The sequence below is a fragment of the Aulonocara stuartgranti genome, assembly GCF_965226115.1.
Source record: "Aulonocara stuartgranti genome assembly, chromosome: 8".
NCBI classification, from domain to species: domain Eukaryota; kingdom Metazoa; phylum Chordata; class Actinopteri; order Cichliformes; family Cichlidae; genus Aulonocara; species Aulonocara stuartgranti.
In genome coordinates, this window is record NC_138959.1 from 10,700,090 (window position 1) to 10,720,550 (window position 20,461).

The window sequence follows — 20,461 nt, forward strand, 5'->3', positions numbered from 1 at the left end:
ACAAGGCAAGCGCTGTCTCCAAAACTGAACAAGCCACACCAAAACAACTTTGATGGATAAATAGCACCAGAGGCCAGAGGGAAAATACTTTGATAAATAATTGGATTTTGATGCGAACTGTCCATTTAAAGATAAATGAATACGTATCTGTACGTAAGATCGCTTAATAAAATGGACATAAAATAAGATCACACCTTTTGGCAAAGATTGCTGATAATTCAGTTGCTTATTCGCTCTTCTAACTTTAATTTTGTAGCTTTAATCTTGCAAAGGACCCCAGGGTCACAGTGTATAAGCAAACCCACTTTAATACATCACTTTTTCTAGACAGAGTGAAGACATCTCTCTCACTGACAGATATCAGAGGGGTGAAAAACAGGATGGGAGGGAGAGTACATTTGTATTCAGGTCTTAATTGTTTGATTTCCCTTAAGGGAATGCACGGCAGAGGAGAAAGGCACGAAAAGTATGTGGTTGTACAAGTACCGACAGGCTTAATTAAATGAAATGCTCCTATTTTCTGTGTGCATTTACCTTGTGAAAAGAATGATAGGCTTGATTGTTTGAAGTTCCCTTGTCGCTCATTAGTCAAAGCACAAGGTTGCAGTGAATATAGATGCATGAGCTTTGTGCCTTGGGCCAGTTCCCTGCAAAACATTGGAAATGATGGGAATGCTCAAAGCTAGTCTGTTTGTTTGACCCATCCTGAAAATGACTTTGCATTCACCTCTCCACGGTATCTCCTCTTATTCTTGGTCTTTACCCACATAATAATCAGAAGAAAAAGCCAAGTAATAAATGATGTAGACAACAGACAAAAGTCTGTTTCACAGTTAATTGTTTTGGAACTGCACATAAAGCCTTTTGTTTACACTTGAATATATTCACAGAAGGGAATATACATTAAACTGCATCCATCTCCATCTGTTAGCTTTTATCATTTCCTGGTTTTGCAAAACACAAAAGGACATGGATTGCAAAATCTCTAAAGGGGTGTTTCACTCAAAAAAAAGAAAAGAAAAAGATTTTACAACTTTTTTGATTTTCTTGCTCATTTTTCTAGTCCAGATTTTGCAATATCTGGACTCTTACATAGTTGTTTCCGATTTAACACGAAACAGCTAATCTTAAATTTTGTTTGTGTTGCACACAATATTGTGGAAAACACATTTTCTAGCAGCTTTGTCCTTTTTTAATTTTGTATAACCTGTAGATCTAATTGAAAAGAACTATTATGGGAACTGTTCCTGTGGTAAAATGTAGTTCCAGTGAATGCAGCTGGCTGTAATTTGCTGTTATTGGCTCCTTTTTGACAATTTTGTTTCAGAGGAGTTTTTAGGAAAAACATTAAAGTTCTATAATTCATTCATGATTTTTCCAATGCAGGATGCTCTGCATAAGTAGTTTTTAGAAATCGGGCAGAAAGTGTTGTGGTTTGCTGATAGTGTTGAAGGAAAAGAATGTGTTGCATGATCTATAAGCCATGAGCCTGCTGTGTGTGGAACACGAGCGCAATCTGCAGCTATGCCTGGATGTGAAATGACACACTCGCACGCACACATGGACGCATGCACACAAATTACCACATAGATGTGCATAAATCATGTTGAGCTACCAACACATACAGTCATTACTGCACACAAACAGGGACACGCTCTTTCCATCTCTCCCACACCCCCGCATGCAGACACATAACGGGAGCTCGTCCTACGGGAGAAGGAGCGGCAGAGCAGAGGCCCCGTCTCTGCTACAGAGGAACAGAAGCCCTGGGGGCAGATGGGAGTAGAAAGCAGGATGAAGGATCTCCTCTCCACTGATCCACAGCAACAAAGGCAATTGGAGAGGCTGCTGCTTAGGCACCTGACATAATTAGTTTCAGATAACAATGTCACTGGCCCATGCCAAAGAAAAGAAAAATAAAAGACTATTTTTAATTGTTTTCCTGCAGTTTCCCTTTGGTTGTTATCACTCATTTAACTGCAGTCATGACGAATACAAAAGATTCATATATATTTTCGACCCGAAGTGCAACATTTAGTCTTTTTTACCGCACCAATCAGTTGCCTTTAATTAGTCACATGTGATTACTTTTCCGTAGCCCTCTGGGATCAGCAGTATCATGAGGAATAAAATGACTATTTATGTCTTTTTGGGAGAAATAAGAGAGTCTTGCCTCGTTGGAACTCATGACTGAGCGGGTGATTTTAATATTCCGGGTGGCTGTTGTCATAGATACCATTTGTTCCATTTGGCGCGTGCATGAAGGCTTTTGGGTGACAGAGACCGTGGCATAAGCAAAACAAATGAGAGCCAGATGTGTCTTGACGTTACATGTCAACAAGTGACAAATGATGAAGAGACAAAAGAGAGAACGGATGCATAAAAACAACAGACTACATCTGAATCAAAGTCGAACCTTTCTCCTAGTTATCCTGCTTGAGACTGTTTGTAGTTGAATTTTACAGCACACCTATGTGAAGACGCAGGACTGTGCAACTGGGAGGAAATTAACCGTATATTTTTTATGCATTTCAGACAGGAATATTGAGGTATATGCCACTTAACACCCAATCTTGGAACCCATCAGCTATGGTCTGATGACTTAGCCTCTGGGGGGCAATGGCCAAGCGCCTTCATTATTGCCATCGGATTTCTAGAAAATGTATAACTGATATCCAGGCCAAGACTATCTGTCCTGTACTGTGCTACAGTCATTGTATTTACTTATTTAAAAAATAAACTGATAGCCAGACAATAGAGATGGCTTTGGAATTGCATTCGGACTATTTAACCGTATAAGGCCAAAGCCTGCCTTAATGTGAGTGGTCAGTACTGCTCAAAATACAAACAGAAGCCAAGAGGTTTCTGGCACCCAGAAATCTTTCCCCTCTGCTGCTTAGCCTGCAAATTTTAATACAGATATCTTTTTAATACATATTACTTCCCATTGAACCACGGCTTAGTGAAAACAGTAAATACACAGAGCTGCTGCATCAGTGTTTTCTGAATCTGAACAGGATGCAAATGTAGCATTGTACAGCCAATAGAAAACACGTCTTCCTACCTACAAGTAGAGCCTGACTCATAACTATTAACTATTAAATGAAACGTCGTGCATGTGTGAAACACTCTTCAGCCATGTTATGAGTGTTGATGTTGCATAGTTTGTCCATGCTGGACAAACTATGCATAGTTTGTCCATGTTGGGAAAATCTGTTTATGTGTCGTGTGTCTGAAAGGGAAAAAAATAAAGCTCGGCCTATATATGAGATGGTTAAAATACCAAATATTGGTATCGGTTTGTAAAATTTTGTACTGGTCAGTTGTAAAGGTTTACACACATGCTTGGCAAGCAAAAGGTCACATGTTCAATTCCAGTATGGCACAAATCTCCTTTAGGGTTGTTCTAAATCAAACATGCGGAGCTAATCGCTGTAGTTTTCCTGTAACAATAGAGCAGCTAAAAGTAACTTTTACAGTTAAAGTAAACTTGATTTCATTGGGCCATTTTTTTAAATACAGGTCAGTGAACCTTTTGGTTTGTGTCTCATTCTGTTCTAAAACTGAAAATGTTCAAAGGATTTTCTGCAATTATTTTCCTGATTAGTTTTAGTCTGGATCATTATCTTCACACTTTATCAAAGATACGTGTTGCATTTCTGCCCTAATTCCAATTATCTCATCTATTGTTGGGGTGGTATTCATCATTCCCTTTCTTTAATTGGGATCCTGTGGAATAATCCATCATGCAGACATTGCTCAGAAATGACACTTTATTGATTTCACGGGGCGTGCCTGGACTTAACCACATCAATCTCCAGGTGACAGTCACTGCAATAATTGCATGCCACTGCTGCTAATGGCTCTTCTGTTTGACCATCTTGCTGACCAATTAACCACCCCTGGATGCTACACAGGTGTAAAGAATAATAATGAGGCTCTTATGATGTGGTGAAGCTGGGATGAAGGCCAAAGAGACCTGCTTGGTATAGAAATGAATAAGATAAGCATTCTTATTGTACCCGGAGGGCAACTGGCCTTCTTGACACAATCATTTTTTGGTTCTTACCTTGTCGTGTTTGCTGCTGGAGCATTGGTCTTGAGGCCAGGAGCAGCACTGTGCAGCATCTTAACTCTCTACTGAACACGGCAGGCTATATAAACACAGCTAATACCAGCCGTGTTGATTTCTTTTTTCTGTTTTTCCGCTTCCTCCCCCTTTCTTAAGCCGTAATCATTGGCTGGCATGCTCAAGTGGTTCTCTTCATGACATGCTTCATGAAGGTTAGGAGTTGTATTGAGTACAGGGCAAGTAGGGGGAATTCATGCTTCTCTGCTCTACTTGGCACCAGCCTGCAACACCGCCTGATGTCAGACACATCACGGCCAGAAAGACTGGCCCTCTTCACTTGTTCATGGAAAAAGAAAATCTAACACTGAGACAAGGTTTTTTTGGTGGTGTTGAGGGAGTTGCACTGTAGTTTTTCATGCACACAATCCCACTTTCCCTTGACTTTTTCCAAGTGAAACTGGGTTCTTGCCATTTGCCACATAAAAGCAGTGGGACATTATAACTCCCACAATCCCTCACAAGTCTTTCAGTTGAAATGTAATGTACTAATTGGAGGTCCCAGATTAAGTTTTATGAGAAATGTTTCTCTTTGATGGCGATTTCATTTGCTCTAAATGTTTATCTTTACATCTGTTCTAAATAACTTTCCGTTAGAGACTTTGGTTTCCAAGAGCTTTAGAGCAACTTGCCCTTCTGAGGCCTAAAACCTCACTTCTCATCTATCATAGTAAATTCCAGGATTTGATTTCTACAGAAGTCTCTTATTAGGTTGTCTGAGTTTAATGAGTTTAATGAGACATATCGGAGACTGTGACTGGGAAATTCAGCTTGTTTTGCCAACGTCGTAGTCTTCTCAAGTCAGTTGAGAGTATTGAATTCATGTAACACAAAAAGGGAAGTTAATCTACTCTTTCCTTTTCCTTGCTTAATTATACTGGCTGCTTTAACTAAATGGAGAAGTGAAAGAGCGTTTGTCATCCCTGACTGAAAAAGAGACTGTTTTGTATTTTGCCAAATGGAACGCTATGATCCGCACAACTTGAGCAAACTTTTCCCATATTTCTTAATCCAAAAAAACGGTTTTCCAGGAAAACCTTCCTTTCTCACAAGAACAATTCTCACTCTCAACTTTTGTTGTTTCTCCAAGATTTTATCAAAAGTCTCCAAACAGTTTGAAGTCTTCTCTCCGCAGTATTTTGCTGTATTTTTTTTTAACAACTTGTGCGTGACTTTAGCTCAGCTCTCGATTTGCCTGTATGCTTTGACATTTAGTTGTTGCCATAATCACATCACAAGTTTTCAGCACAAGTCTACAGTTGTGTGTCATAATCAATAAAAAAACTGGTGCTTCATTAACATATAAAAACTCTGAAATGTTTTCTCCAGCATGACTTCTAAGCAGAATGTTTGACATTTAGGACCTTTCTTTTGAGGTCAGCTTTCACCCACAAATGAGACTCCCTCTTCCTGTTGATTGATTAGGCTCTGGCACCGATTCATCAAGTCTGTTTCAATTAATGTACCTCACATACCTCCCCATTTTAGACCCCTGGCATGCGAGCAGAAGAAACCCTGATGAAGAAGACCGCATGCAACAAAAATGTGGAATTTATTGGTACATCACTGTTGGTCAGCAAGCCTCGTGTTTTCTCAGTTACATTTCCAACCAGGAATGTGTTTGAAAGGTTAGTCCTCTATTTAAAAATTCCCTTTATATAAGACTTTGTGTATATCCTGACAGAAGAGGCTGACAACGCCGAACAGAGATACAACATAGAAAAAAAAAATATAATTTAATGCAGAAAGAACAGGAGTGACATTTAGTTGCTGGCATTCAGGATTAGTGTGAAGCGACTTCATTGTCTTTCTGTCTGCAGTGTCAAAACTACTGACAAGCAAATCCAACTCTATCCTCACCTAATGCATTTTCTTTCAGAAAGTTATATGGATGCAGCATGACAAGGTAAAAACATGACAGTTGTAATTATGTGTACCTGTCGAACAGATGCAGAGAAGTTAACAAACACATCTCTGGTTTGAGTGTTTTGAAAACAAGTCGATGCCGCAGTAGCACAAAGTCTGTGATATTTTGCCTCGCACTGTGTCCCATTTTGAAGTCGCTGAGCCTTTGTGGTTGTCTGGTTCTCAGGCTGCCTGCATTTTCAGACTGATTCTGTAGCTTTAATAGCCAGAACATGAAAACTTGTTAACTCATAGCGCCTCTCCCTCATTGCTGACTCCCTGTCACTCAAGCAGAGCCCTGCTGGAAGCCCGTCCTCTGGGTAATGCATTTTAAATGGGAGGGCGTGACCCTCCTCTCTCTCCATTTGCCTATGCCTCATTAACTTTGCGCTGATTGATAAACAGTGAGCTGCTGCTGCAGCCACGCGGGGCGAGTGGCTCAGACACTTAATGCAGTTGGGTGGTGGTTCATTGCTTGGCATGGATTAGATGCACCCATAAGTATTGTCAGCTGGGTGACATGCAGCGGAAGGCTTTTTGCACTTTGAAGACTCATTGTTGTAAAACCCATTAAAGATCTTTCTTATGTGCTCTTCTACTTTTAGCACTTTATTATGTTCTAGTCTCTTTACTACAAAACCTTCTTATGTTCATACAGTGTTTATGCTTTTCTTGTATTTCTCCAGTTTTTGATTAAAAATCCCCACCTTACACTTTGTGTCAGTAATGAGGGACAAAAATTCACAGTCCTAGTTTTAGCACTTAGGCATATTACGCTGATATCTTCCGAAGTTACACCCATTTTAAAACAGAATTTTCCCACTTCACTTTGCTCCACTGCATCATGTATGCTTTATATTCCTGCTGCTAGCACCATTTAAAAAAATTACTCCACTGATATTGCAGTAATATTTCATCCGTGTTCTTCATGACAACCAATACTAGATTTTTCCAACTTATTTTAGGGAGCAAGAAAATTCTGCTGTTGATATATCAGGTGACATTTTTTGTGTTGAGCCAGTGTGCTACTAGTACAAGTCCAAAGTCCAAGTAGATGAAGAGGGTTTCATCAGGAACGGCATGTGGAGTAAAATCGTAGCTAAATTAAACACGCTGATCATAAGAATATGAGATTTCTCTACCAGATCGGTTGGGCTCAGGTTAACAATGACTGCCTTTGGTGCTGTTGGCCAACAGGTCGCCAGTGGAAACTGTGCTACTATTGGCTGCGGAAAAAGGAAGAGGAGGATGCTATGGCAACCTTAAAGAGAGCAGCCGAAAGTAGAATCTAATATGCAGAGAGATCTGGCAACATATCATCCCCATGCTGGCTCCTGGTCAAGTCACACATCCTTCTTCTCACTTAGAAATCCCTCAATTCCCTGGCCGGTCAGTACCTGTTCGACCTCCTTTAACCTGGCATACAAATCTAAGTTATTGTAACTACTACTTTTTTATATAGAAGAAGAAAACATTTCCATATCTCCATATAGGTCTTCCAACTAAAAGTCAAAGCTTAAAAACATCACTAAGATCAACAGTTTGATTAGGATTCTTGGAGTCAATTTGTAATTATCCAAGATGCTAAACTCAGACTGATACTCTTGTTAGTAGACAGACCCTCCCCTTTAGCGAATCTGCATGTGCACTGTAGCTTGTATCTGCTTCCACTTAATATTATGATATATAACATCTTCTTTCATTTCAATGATGATCATTTTTAATAATTATCTTCGCTATATTTCCTGTAGCTTCTACTAGGCAGTCTTGCAGACATTAAAGGTTAGGTTACTAAGCAGTTTAGATCATTTCATCTCATGCTCTGGGTGTTAGTTTCATGATGAGCTTTGCATTAATAAACAGATTTGTTCTGTTGTCAAAAATAGCTACTATCAGTTTAAGAAACATAACAAAACAGAAATCTTTTTTGTTTTTCATGGTCTGGAAAAAGCAACTAGGTTTCCCCATGTTTCTCATTTGCTGCAGCTTCTTCAAAAGCATTCTGCAGCAAGACTGCAAAAGCATATGAGGACATCATAGTCGTGGCATAGCTATATTGTCTTCCTGTCCATTTTAAAATTCAGTTTAAGATATTACTGATTTTTTTTCATGCTCATAATGGATAGGCCCCAGTTTATATCATCAGTCTTATGATATAAGATTTACATTAATCTCTTAGGTCTCTCAGACCCACTGGTACACATCTCTTACATGTCCCAAGGGCACCCCTCAGACAACAAGGCGACAGAGCCTTTGCGGTCACTGCTCCATCTTTGTGGAATCAGTTTCTCTGCTCTTAAGCCTAGGCTCAAAACCCACCTTCATTCTCTGATTCTCTGGCATTTCAGCCTACTAATCTCACATTTACTGTTGCGTCTACTCCCAACCGGTCACGGCAGATGGTTGCCCCTCCCTGAGCCTGGTTCTGCCGGAGGTTTCTTCCTGTTTAAAGGGAGTTTTCCTTTCACACTGTTGCCAAAGTGCTTGCTTATAGGGGGTCATATGATTGTTGAGTTTTTCATTATAGGGTCTACCTTACAATATAAAGTACATTGAGGCGAGTGTTTATATATATATATATATATATATATATGTATGTGTGTGCGTGTGTGTGTGTGTGTGTGTGTGTGTGTGTGTGTGTGTGTATAAAAAGCTGTGTTTAAATGTTTAAATGTTCTTTGTAAAAAGATTTCACCAGTTTGAACATTAAAGTCTTTCTTTATTGGCAAATATGGGCCAATCATAGCTGTCAGCTGATATTATAGTTTGTACACTAATGAAAAGCAGATCCTGTCCAGTAATTTATCTGTAACCAATCTCAGACCACACTGTATATTTCTTTCTTTTTTCTTTTCTTTTCTTTTTTTTGTTGTTGTTGATGTATTGTTGCATGAAACCGATGTGAGCTGAAACTTGCTTGTCTTTATTTGGAGATATTAATTGGATTCCCTCTGTGTTTAAATGGAATTGTGAGCAGCTTCTGTTTTAAAAATGATCCTCACTGTTGCGGTCAAGGATGCTCCGAACTCTGAGAGAGTCAAATGAGTATAAATCAAGGGCTACAGTACTTCAAAAGTGAACGACTATTCTCTTTGTTAAGCAGTCTGGTAAGCTTAGGTCCTAACTTTTCTGTTACTTACACTCTGCAGTGAGTGAACCCTTAAAGGATTTCTCCTGTGATTCTCCTGTGTTAGAAAACCACTAATTCCCTTGCGCTTATTCATCGAAAGCCACAAGAACGTAACATATGGATGACACATGGAGGTCTGCAACATGTTTTTTCATGCCAACACTCAAGCGGCGAGGCAAATGCATACGCGCATTCACCACATCATATTGTCTGTTGTGGGCAGATGTTGAACTCGTGTGTTCAACTGAGTGCATAGACCTAATTAAGACTGTAGAAACACATCATTTTATTTGGCTCTCTCCTCTTTGTCCTCGCTTTGATCTAGTGATTATTACCAGTTCATTGGCTCTGTAGAGGACTGGAGGGTGGGGAAGCATTGTGTCTCATGCTGACAGCTCCCAAACAAAATAACCCCCCTACCCGGGTTGTTACAGCTGAAACTCCCAGCTGGGTTGTCAGTGGTGAGGTCAGTAAGAGGATCCAGCTGCCTGCTGAGGTTTGTTCCTCTGCTGTGGATTAGCACCAGCCAAGCATCTGCTAATGTCCTGGAGAGTAATACAGCACATGTGCTCACTGTATGTACAGTACATGGACACTCTCATGTTTGTTTGCACAAATACTGAGCACAAATGGAGATATGTTCTCATCAACACAGGAGGGGGTGCACACAGTTTTTTTGGCTCATTGATTTCTTTCTGCATGTGATCCACAGCACCCCAGCTGAGTATCCTTTCCTCCACCAGAGAAAAGCCTAGTGCTCAGGAACCTCTCTAGGTGGGGTGAGAAAGGCAGCCAACATCATAATAAGGCTGTGATGGTATTTTCTTTGTCTTGCGGTAAGAGGAGAGCACAACCCAGAGGTTATCTGGTGTACTCATGCCATAATCTCACCCTGTTGGCTCATAAAGGCCACAGGAGGCTCTTTAGGATTGTGGGTTTTTGTTTCAAGAGAAGTTGGACTTAAACTTTGATTCTACAAGTAGCTACTAGGAACAGCACAAAGCATCTAAAATCAAAATGCTGCATTTTAGTGTGTTTTAAAAATGTATAGATTTGACAAAACATAACCGTTAATGTCTCCACAAAATCTGACATCTTAGGTGTGTAAAACAAACATGTTAATCACTATACCACAGAGCCATTAATGCTAAAAAATAACCATAGACTTAAAGATGACCAATGTGAAAGTGCCTTAAACGTGCATCCTTTCTGTTATCCAGTAGGGGGCTCTGGCTTTTAAAAAGAAGTCAAACTGCGTAGAAGTCTATGAGAAATTCTCACTTAATCTATAATCTCAATAAATAGTTTATGGCCACAATCACCAGATTTAAGTCTTATATGATAAAATATGATGCGCATATTTGAAATTATAACAAGCGTATCATTATAACTAGTGATATGCTAATTGCTTATTGGCTGTCCTAATGGTGATTAGGACCAAAATTCTCAAGTTAGGCTTAAAAATATGACTTCACCAACTCATGTGTGATGTCTGTGTGATTCTGCCAGGAGCTATAACTTGACTGAAAAACATAAATGAAATGTAAACTGAGTTTGCTACCAGCCATGTAGCCTTATTGTTGACAGAGATACTGTAAGTAGATGCTTTGTCAAAATTAGAGGAAAGAAGGTGGCAGGTTCCTCATTTCCACACTATTGCAATTTCTTCTGTTTCCAGTGAATAACAATCAAATTCCATCCTGTATTTTCTACCCGTCTTTGTGTCAAATAGACAATCCTTATAAAATATTAAGTGGGTTGGTAACAGCTTTTCTTTTATGATAAAAAATCCTCTAAAAGGCAAAATGTCTTGATAATAGTAAAACATGCAGGACTCACTTACACTGAAGCATTAAACTAGCATGACTGTTGGGTCATAGGTTATTTTTGGTTTTAATTTATAGGTTAAAAATAAATGAACTGTGATGGTAGACTCAGTTTTACAAGTATCTCGATACACCTCTTCATTTTATTGAATCTGTATTTTTATTCTCAGTGCTAACTTATACTTTTTGCTCATTTTTTATTAAGTGTGGTTATACCTATATGGTTCCTTCATTTAAAGCACAGTGTTATTTATTCCCAGTCGTTAAAAAAAGAAAAAAAAAATCAACTCATGACTTGCTGTTGTCTGCAATGTGTAAACTAATTATTGTTCCATTTATTTCACATGGAATGAGTTATTGATTGATATTGAATACGTCTTCATGGTGTTGGGAAAGTGAATTAATAGAAAACGTCACTTCGGCCTCTTTTGAATGTGTTTTTTCCCCTTCATGCCTTCTTCTCGAATCAATTTATGCTATCCTAAAGCAGTTTAAAGTTTTAAATCAGACTGTTTATCTTCCATGCAGGTCTGGCTGTGGTTGAATGGCTTAAGACATTGTGATTGATTTTTTGTTTTTTTGGATGAAGCCCCCAAGGGTCAGAGCTGAATGTTTGTTGTCTTTGTTTATCCTTTCTAGGGGGCTCTTTGCAAGTAACTATACAGAAACCCATTACCTGGAAGATGGCAGCGCTGTCACAGGCGTTCACAACTTCACGGTATGTTTCTTTTTATTTTCTGGGTTTGTGGGTGACAAAACAAAGTGATTGAATTTCGAACATTCTTACATTTTCTTCTATGTTACCTGCCCAGCAGCTCATATGAATGTTGACCTTTTGTGAAACTCTTCCTCTGGATAGACTCTCCTTTGCTGTGCTAATATTAGGGTCCGTGAGAAAGTAAAGGAAACTTTGATATAGCAGTTAGAACCGCTTTTAAAACCACCTGGAATTGTGCAGTCATGCGCACATAGAGGACAATCCAGGTGAGTGGGGCCATTTTCAGCCGACAGATTCATATTTGATGAAATGAGAAGGCAGATAGAGGTCAGAAAATGCACTCTGTTTTAGGCAACAGCTCAGATCTTTCTTTTTTTTTTTAATGGATTGGATCAAAACAAATCCTAAAGAATTGTTTGTTATGAAGGAATCTAAGAAAGATTGAATTGGTGATCATCTAGGTGCAATCTGAAAGCCACAGTGACCATGAAATATTAAGCACCTATCAAGCATTCATGAGTTTCCCACTTTGAAAATTAAGAATATATAGATATGAAAATATATCTCTAAAGTATAACAAATCACTTGTAAATGTTAACCATGAAGAAATCAATTTAGACATAAAGGGATTACATAGAGAAAAGCAAGGCTTCTGGTTGGTTGCATGATGCTCCCGTATGAGGAACACACTGTCTGCCAGTTCAAATTTAAACTTTACTTCAGCTGTGACTAAAATATTTTGACCGTTAGATACACAGCGTGTCTAGTGATCACCAGACAGAACGTCTTTCTTTGTCAGTGCAGCTTTACTTCCTCTCACTTGGCTGTGTTGACTATGTGTGGTTTGATTGTATTATTTGAACGTGCATGTGATGTGAAAAACAGCACAACAAATAACAGTCAGGACTACATGCGAAACAGCAGAGCAAAGCATGAATTTTTCTGCACTGACACAGACAAATGTTTTCTTATGCGAGCATATGGCCGGACAATCTGTCAAACAGCTTTGCTACAACTGAGGTAAACACTCACCAGCCACTTTATCACATACACCTTGCTAATACAGCCTTGGGCCTCCTTTTGTCTGCTTAATTCTTAATCTGCAGAGTCAATAAGATGCTGGAAACATTCCTCAGAGATTTTGGTCCATTATTGACACGATAGGATCACAAAGCTGCTGCAGATTTGTCGGCCGTGATGCAAGTCTGCTGTTCCACCACATCCCAAAGGTGCTCAATTGAATTGAGATCTGATGTTCATGGAAGTCATTTGAATGCAAGCAACTCATTTTCATATTCAAGAAATGATTTTCGAGATGGAGCTTTGTGACATGGTGTGTTATCAGAAGTTAGGTACACTGTAGTCATGGTCAGCATCAATGGTTTTGGTCAACAAAGGATCCCAAAGCGTTCCAAGAAAATATCCCCCACACTATTACACACCATCATCGGCCCGAATTGTTGATATGGAAGGTTGGGTCCATGCTTTCATGTTGTTTACACCAAATTCTGAATGTTGCGGCAGAAATTGAGGCTTGTCAGACAAGACAATCTTTTTCCAGTCTCCTTTTGTCCGGTGTTTTGTAAAATTGTAGCCTCAGTTTCTTGTTCTTAGCAGACATGCATTATACCCAGTACTGCTGTAGCCCATCTGCTTCACAGTTCAACATGTTATGCAGCAGTTTGTCTTGACCATGTCTAGATACCTAAGTGCAATGAGCTCCTCCGTTGTGGCTGGATGATTAGACATTTGCATTAACGAGCAGTTGAACAAGTGTGCCTAATAAAGTGGCCAGTCAGTATTAAAAACAGAAAATAAATGTTTCTTCATATCCGACACAGAAGGCATGATTGGGAACATATTCTTGGCACAAATGAAACCTCATAGAATTGAAGTACCTTCTTTGTTCTTGGCTTCAGTGCTGTAATAAATATTGTTCATATTCATTAAGCTCAAATAGGTTTTCTCCAGCAACATTTGTTCTGCTTTTAAATGCTGCCGGTCTCTCAAATTTTCTATGGATCCATAAATACTCTAAAATATTACAAATGGATGTAAATAAAATATTCATCTTTTGAAAAGGTTATTTTTTTTTTTGAGGTTCAGAAAAAGAAAGGCTATTATAGCACAGAGTAATGAATGAGTTTGATGCTGCTGAACCATGAGGAGCAGTTTCAGTCCCTATGAAATAAAACTGCCACCAGCTTGCTTGATTTCAGGGATTTGATTATGAGCAGTTTGGAAAGCAATTTAACGTTACATTTTCATTTCGATAACAATAAACGGTCTATGGGGTCTGTGTGTAAAAGGCCTAGCAGACTTATAGCTGAAATGCACAAAAAGATGAGATTATTATATTCGGTAACGTCCAACCCACACAGCAAAATGATTTTCCACTCGAGACCAGAGTTGGGTCATCCCTGGCAGGACTTGGCCAGCTCATCAGAATTGCTGCCATTCCAGAGCACAAAGACAATGAAGGAGTTGTAGTGGAGTGTGAGATACAGAGTCCGCAGCTGTGGGTGGATAAATAGCTTCCCATTTTCCATAGCTATCCATTAATTATAAAAGCTGCATAATGTTTATGTGGACAGAAAGAGTAACAATGATCATAACAATAAAAATGACACACAGAAAATAAAGAATAAATGTCTATGTTACAAGTTTTGTGTGACTACAGCCGATATACAAATAAAAATTTGGGAGAATGGATGAAGCCAGACGCAGGAATGTGGCATTTTGCCTCATGTTTGCATTTCTTTTGTGGAGACTTTTGTGGAGTCTGCAGTAGTTGATTAAAAGTGCGGACACTTCTGACCTCCGTCCCTTCTCTCATTCCTCGCTCATGACCACAGCCAGTTCTTCATGGGAGGATCTTTTTACTGGAAACAACCAGATCATTCGAGACTGATCTGTAGTTAATTTATTTGTCCTGCCGGCAGGGAGGAGACTGATATAGTGATCTGGGCAAGGGATCTTGTGGGTTCAGTTCTGTGTCAAAGGCAAGGTACTGCTGGGAGTGACTTGAGTATGAGTCAGCTCTCCCACCATCGTTCCCATTATCTGTTTTACACAGTCTCCCTTTCTCACTAAATCTAAGTCCACGTACAATCCAATAAATACATAGCATGTAACAAAAGCCATCTACTGGGAATATGAATGATTTCCATGATTATTAAAGCAGTAACAGAATAATAAGATTGTGGTTATAATAAACAATGTAATGTTCACACCCAGGATTTCCACCCACAATAATCTGGATTCTGGTTATTAATCCTCTGTATTTCAAATATGAATGCATAAGCACTTTCCTGTCTTCCTGCAGAAACCTTAGGAACAAAAAGTCTATTCATATCCTTTATATCAATGCATCATAGTCATGATCTCATCAAAGAAACATGAGGTGCGAGCATTAACTGAGTGTACTAAATCCAGCCCTACTCCTCTCTGCTAAACTATAATTTCATATTTCATGTAATGTGCTTTCCTGTCCCTGCACCTTTTTGCCCGACTATAATGGATTGCTCTCTTTTCTGTCCAGTCCACCATCAGAAAGTGTCCGCATAAAAGTTTCCAAGGTTTCGGTCCACTTCTCTTGTGAAATACGCTGCACAAAAGTACCGAACCACCTACGCTTTACACCTACAGGAGCTGCTCTGCCATGGAAACCAATGCCATGAAACTCCCAGTGGACAGTTTTTGTGTTGCACTGCAGTTGATAGTGAAATATCTAGAAACAAAAGAAATCTCCTGAGCCGACTTGCTGCACCAGTGGCATCCTAGTAGAGTGCCATACTTGTGAAGAATGACCCGTTCTTTCGCAGGTGTTTCCAAAAGCATGCTAGCTAGGTGCTTGATTTTACACACCTGTGGCCATGGGGACTGAAAACACCTGAATTCAAAGATTGAGAGTTATCCACATAGTGTTTCACATCTTTATTGTCTTTTTAATACTTTGGAGGCAGCAGAACAACTCGTCAACTGGCATATAACATGTCAGAAAAGAAATTACCTCCACCCAATAGATATTGAACAACATTAATATTCATGAGATGCTTCCTTGCAACTCAGTGTTTATAAGCCCAGTGAAAAACAATGCTTACACCTAATAATTCATGGTGATTTTGTCACTGCGTCTAACCCCTCTTAAAGAGTTAGTTGCATATGAAATATTCATGAATGTAGTTAAAGGGATTGAGTGCATTTTACATGTGTCAACCAAAATTAAGGTGATGGTAAGACTGAAAGATGCTATTTGGTAAGCCCTTTTCCTCTAGCTATTCGGAGAAGTGTGATATTAATTGGATTATCATAACAGAATTACTGCTAAAAGTGCTGGGATTCAGTATTAAGCAAGGATTGCCTTTAATGCCAGAAACCCACTGAGACACTTGGCATGCAAATTCAGCTGCCTATAGAGAGTAACCACCTCGAAGAAGGCCAGACATCCAAATTTACTGCCTGAACTCTATATTTAGAGGCAGTCAAAGTGGGGTGGAAAACTCACATTTCCTTGTTTTCCAGAACAGGGTGGCAGAAGGACCTCACCTGAGCAAGGCTGTCTAGCTGTAGCAGAAGGCCTGTTTTCACTCTAAACCAGACGCTTCCTCCACACCCTCTAGGCCTTGTTCAATAAACACAGGCTTAATTCACTTTCTTTACTCCCTGCTGCAGCTTGACAGGTGGTCCGTGAAAGTGGGTACCTGGGAATACGGCAGAAAGCAAAGCTTGTGCTGGGAAATGTGGAACTCAGATTTCAACCATCATTAGCCTGTGGTGATGAGCAGGAATGGCTTTTGCTGAGCTGGCAAAATACTATTCCCTTATAGTTAATTTACTCGTATTTCACAGTTACAGTGTAACACCTGGGGCTGATTGGGGTGAACTCTGCTTAAAACCCGACGCCTGTTTTGTTTCACACGCTGCTACTCTATTCCTTCTGTGTTGAGTTTAAAATCCTATTGTTTTGTTTGTTTTGTGCTCCCTCAGGCAAACTGCTACTACCATGGTAAGGTGGAGGGTCATGACAATTCGGATGTGAGCCTCAGCACTTGCACTGGGATTAAGTAAGTGTGCCAGGCGCTAGTTTGTTTCCCATTTTTTGACATGACACCACTGGTGTAAAAGCTTAGTGATACATTCAACAAGCTAACCCTGATCTCTCTGCTTTGGGACCTGTAAAAGTTTATACTGTAGTGCCAGGTGTCGCTAGAACGGTACATAGTGTAGATTTAAAGTCACTTAAAATATGCATAAAATGCAATATGCAAATATGCAAAATTGCTTATCATAATATAATGTTCTATACACAGTTTGATTGCTTTAATTTGTTTTTGTTTTTTTGTTTTTTGTTCTCCACATTGCCAAAAATCCCTCAGTAGCAGTTTTCTATTACATCTGAGTAATAAAGTGGTAATAGTAGGGTAACAAACAGCGTAGTTTAGCGTAATAGCTTGGTAACAATTTGATAAGCTGCTAGAAATAAGAAGGTAATGTCTGTGAGTTTGAATTTTCACATAGTTATAAAATTGTAATACCCTCATAATAATAAGGTAATATCGGTTGATGTTTTAGTATACAGTATTTGGATAGCATTACTATATTATAATGTTTAAATTAATCCTGCCTTAGCTTCCAAGCATTCTGCTTTGCTTAAAAGCAAATATGTAAATATTATGTTTAATGCTCTGGATTATTAAATGGAAACGTCAGCATATTTTATATCTGGATGACAATAGATAACATGTTAGGAAAGAAAGAAATATTTAAAATGTCCAATACACAAAAATAAGACGTCATCCATGTTCTCCCGCTCATCCAATTCAGTGTTGTGGGGGGCGGGGCCGCATTTGTCACCGATTAACCTCTAACCATCCAAAGATCCAGCCTCTCCTGCAGCAAGTAGCACCAAGCCGACAACTTGTATACTGACAAATTTGAAGTTTTGAAGGAAGAACAATGGTAAAGCAAGCATGATGTAATTGACAGTTCTTTGAGTATTGTCTTATTTAAAAAGATGCACTATTATATTTTGTGTATAGAGTAAAATAATTAATTTATCTTTTTCCTATTATGCCCAAAATGACATATTGGAACACGTTATTAATGTCTGTCATTAGAAATAAACCACTACTAAATTCACTTGGGGTGGATAGCTATATTCTGAGTACACCACACCTCTAACCCCCTCAACTAAACTGTTGAAGCTGGAGTGGTACATTTTGGGCGAAAACTCTTAATAGCATTGGCCAAGTTTTAAACAAGCTCCCAGTTTAGCTGCACACATCAGCTTCCAGGTAAAATTTGGGCTGTGCACAAGTTTTTGTCTGTGCAAAGAGGACAGTTACAACCAATAGTTATGATGCATTAATGGCTTTACTCCAAGTTTTAATGGTTTAGATTATGGCTAATTTGTTGGTTTGTTTAAAACCTCTCAGGCTGCTTAATTTGTGTTAGTAAATACTGAATTTTCTGCAAACCATGCAAACCAAGGTAAAACCCCATGTATGTAGTACTGTTGCAAATCTTTAAACCTGACATTCATTAAGGTTTTTAAGGCACGTGGAGGATTTCAGTCTTGTCGAAGCGCACTGCAAATGTCAGTGAGGAGTAAGGATTGCAGCAATATCACTGGACACAATCAAGAATGTTTTCATGAAGCAGCCAGATGTCGACACCCTCTGCAGAGGGATATGCCTGATTGTGAAGCTCATTCTGCTGACCTCAGTCTTGATATTTATTCATTTATTTCAGTTATTCTTAAACCTGTCTGCATAATAATAACAGATCACCAGAACAGTTTTGACAGGAAGCTACACAATTCTTGACCTGCTCACAGAGACAAATAGCTCCCCATTTGTGTTTGCAGCAGTCAGGCTTGGAGTTGGTTCAGCACGAGTTTGTGTGATTGTGAACATTGTGCAAGGTTTACAGAATCTTACAGCTTATGCACAATGGGTACACTCATCACTAATGACATGTCATCTTGGTCATCACGTTTGATTATTTTTTATTGCATTGTCGATATTTGCACCTCTGATAGCCTCTTCCTCGTTCTGCAGGGGTTTTATATCTCTTGGCGAAAGATCCTATGTACTGGAACCATGTGCTGATCGCTCTGATGGGACTCACTGGATTTACACAGCTGAACACCTCAATTTTGCTCCTGGCACCTGTGGCCATGATTTCAACACGACCTATTCATCTGCGCACACAGACGGCAGCCCATTCAAGGCTTTTAGCACAAGGGTAAGGATTATTAAACACATATTTTTTTTCTACAGCTAGTAAACTCTCAGTATGTAGTATGTGATTTTATTTTCATTCAACAAAGGTACACTCTCAGACTGGGTCATGGTTTGAACTTTAGATCCCTGGCCTTTCAACCTGTCTTTTTTCTTTCCTTTCCAAATAAGTCAGATCGTAAAATCAGGCAGAGCAGAGAAAAAGTTTTAGCTTTCAGCCTTCTTTGTAGTTTAAACATTTAACTTCAGTGAAACCTAAAGACGTAGCTTTAATAGGACTAACTATTTATACCTGGATAAATTATCTAGTAATGTACAAAAGTCTTGAGCCACTATCAATTTCTTTATGTTTTTTGGGGAAAATGGGATTTATAGGAACACATGTAAATACAGTATATAAGGCAAAACCAGAGTTTGTACAGTTCTAGTGAGCTTTCTGGTCAGTATTTAGTATGACTACCATTCTTCTTCATCATAGCCTGAACGCCCTTAGGTAAGCTTTCTTGCAATGTTTAGTCTAAGCTCTCCAGAGTTCTTGAAGGATAGTCGAACCTCATTTTTGGATGTCGGCTTCCTTTTGTTCCGCTTTCTGTCAAGATGATCCCACCCTGCTTCAAATATATTGCAGTTCAGGCTCTGGGGAGGCCAGTCAATAACCAGTATTTTTCCATTGTGTGTGTTATCTATCTATCTAGGTATGCTTTTACTGCATTGGAAGTGTGTTTGGGATCAGTGCTTTCCAGATGGTATTATATGGTGGATCAAAATCTGATGGTACTTTTTTGCATTCATAATTCCACCAATTTTCCTCCAATCTCCAGCACCACTGGCTGAAATGCAGTCACAAACTATGACAGAGCCTCCGCCATGTTTTTAACTTGTTTCTAGACACTCATTGTTGTACCTTTTCCTAACCCGCTCTACAATATTGAAGACAATTTGAACCAAAATATTTCTAACTTCCCGATAAAGATTCATCACTCCATAGTACCACTGATTTTCAGTGCAGTTAATGTGTGATTTGGCTACCTCAGACTTTTCTCTCAGTTTTCCTTCCATTAGAATGGCTTATTTACAGCAACTGTTCATGCTGAGATCATTTCAGATGAAGCTTTGGTGAACAGTATGTGGATTAATTAAACGACCAGATGCATTTCTTAGGTCTTGTATCAGGTCTTTTTTTATTAAATTTCTTTTCCCTTCCTAATGACATGACTTTTGGATGCGGTTCATCTGCTGTGGGAAACTGCTTCACTTGCCATCCACTGGTTCAGTTTCCCGAAATTCTTTTGAGGACACAATGAACACCATGCCAAGATATAAGTTTTTAGCTAATAGCTTTTGGGGAACCACCTTATTGGTCCAAAAGAAAATCAAAGATAATTGTGTTATCTTTGGCATTTTTTGTAGATTCAACCAAATAAATGGAAAGAAACTTAAAATGGGCTCTTTGCTAAGTTGTCTGCTATGTGTAAACACAACACTGGTTCATCCTGGTTCATGGTTGAG

At 39.1% G+C, this 20,461-nt stretch overlaps 1 protein-coding gene across 2 annotated transcripts in view; it reads left to right on the plus strand.

The window, feature by feature from the left end:
* adam12a (ADAM metallopeptidase domain 12a) overlaps positions 1-20,461 on the plus strand; it is an 80,494-nt gene that overhangs the window by 28,441 nt on the left and 31,592 nt on the right. For both annotated transcript variants that reach the window (XM_082543132.1, XM_082543131.1), the window contains exons 4-6: positions 11,630-11,708; positions 16,698-16,774; positions 18,770-18,956. In XM_082543132.1, coding sequence (XP_082399258.1) covers positions 11,630-11,708; positions 16,698-16,774; positions 18,770-18,956 — 343 coding nt within the window. The remainder of the gene's footprint in view (positions 1-11,629; positions 11,709-16,697; positions 16,775-18,769; positions 18,957-20,461) is intronic.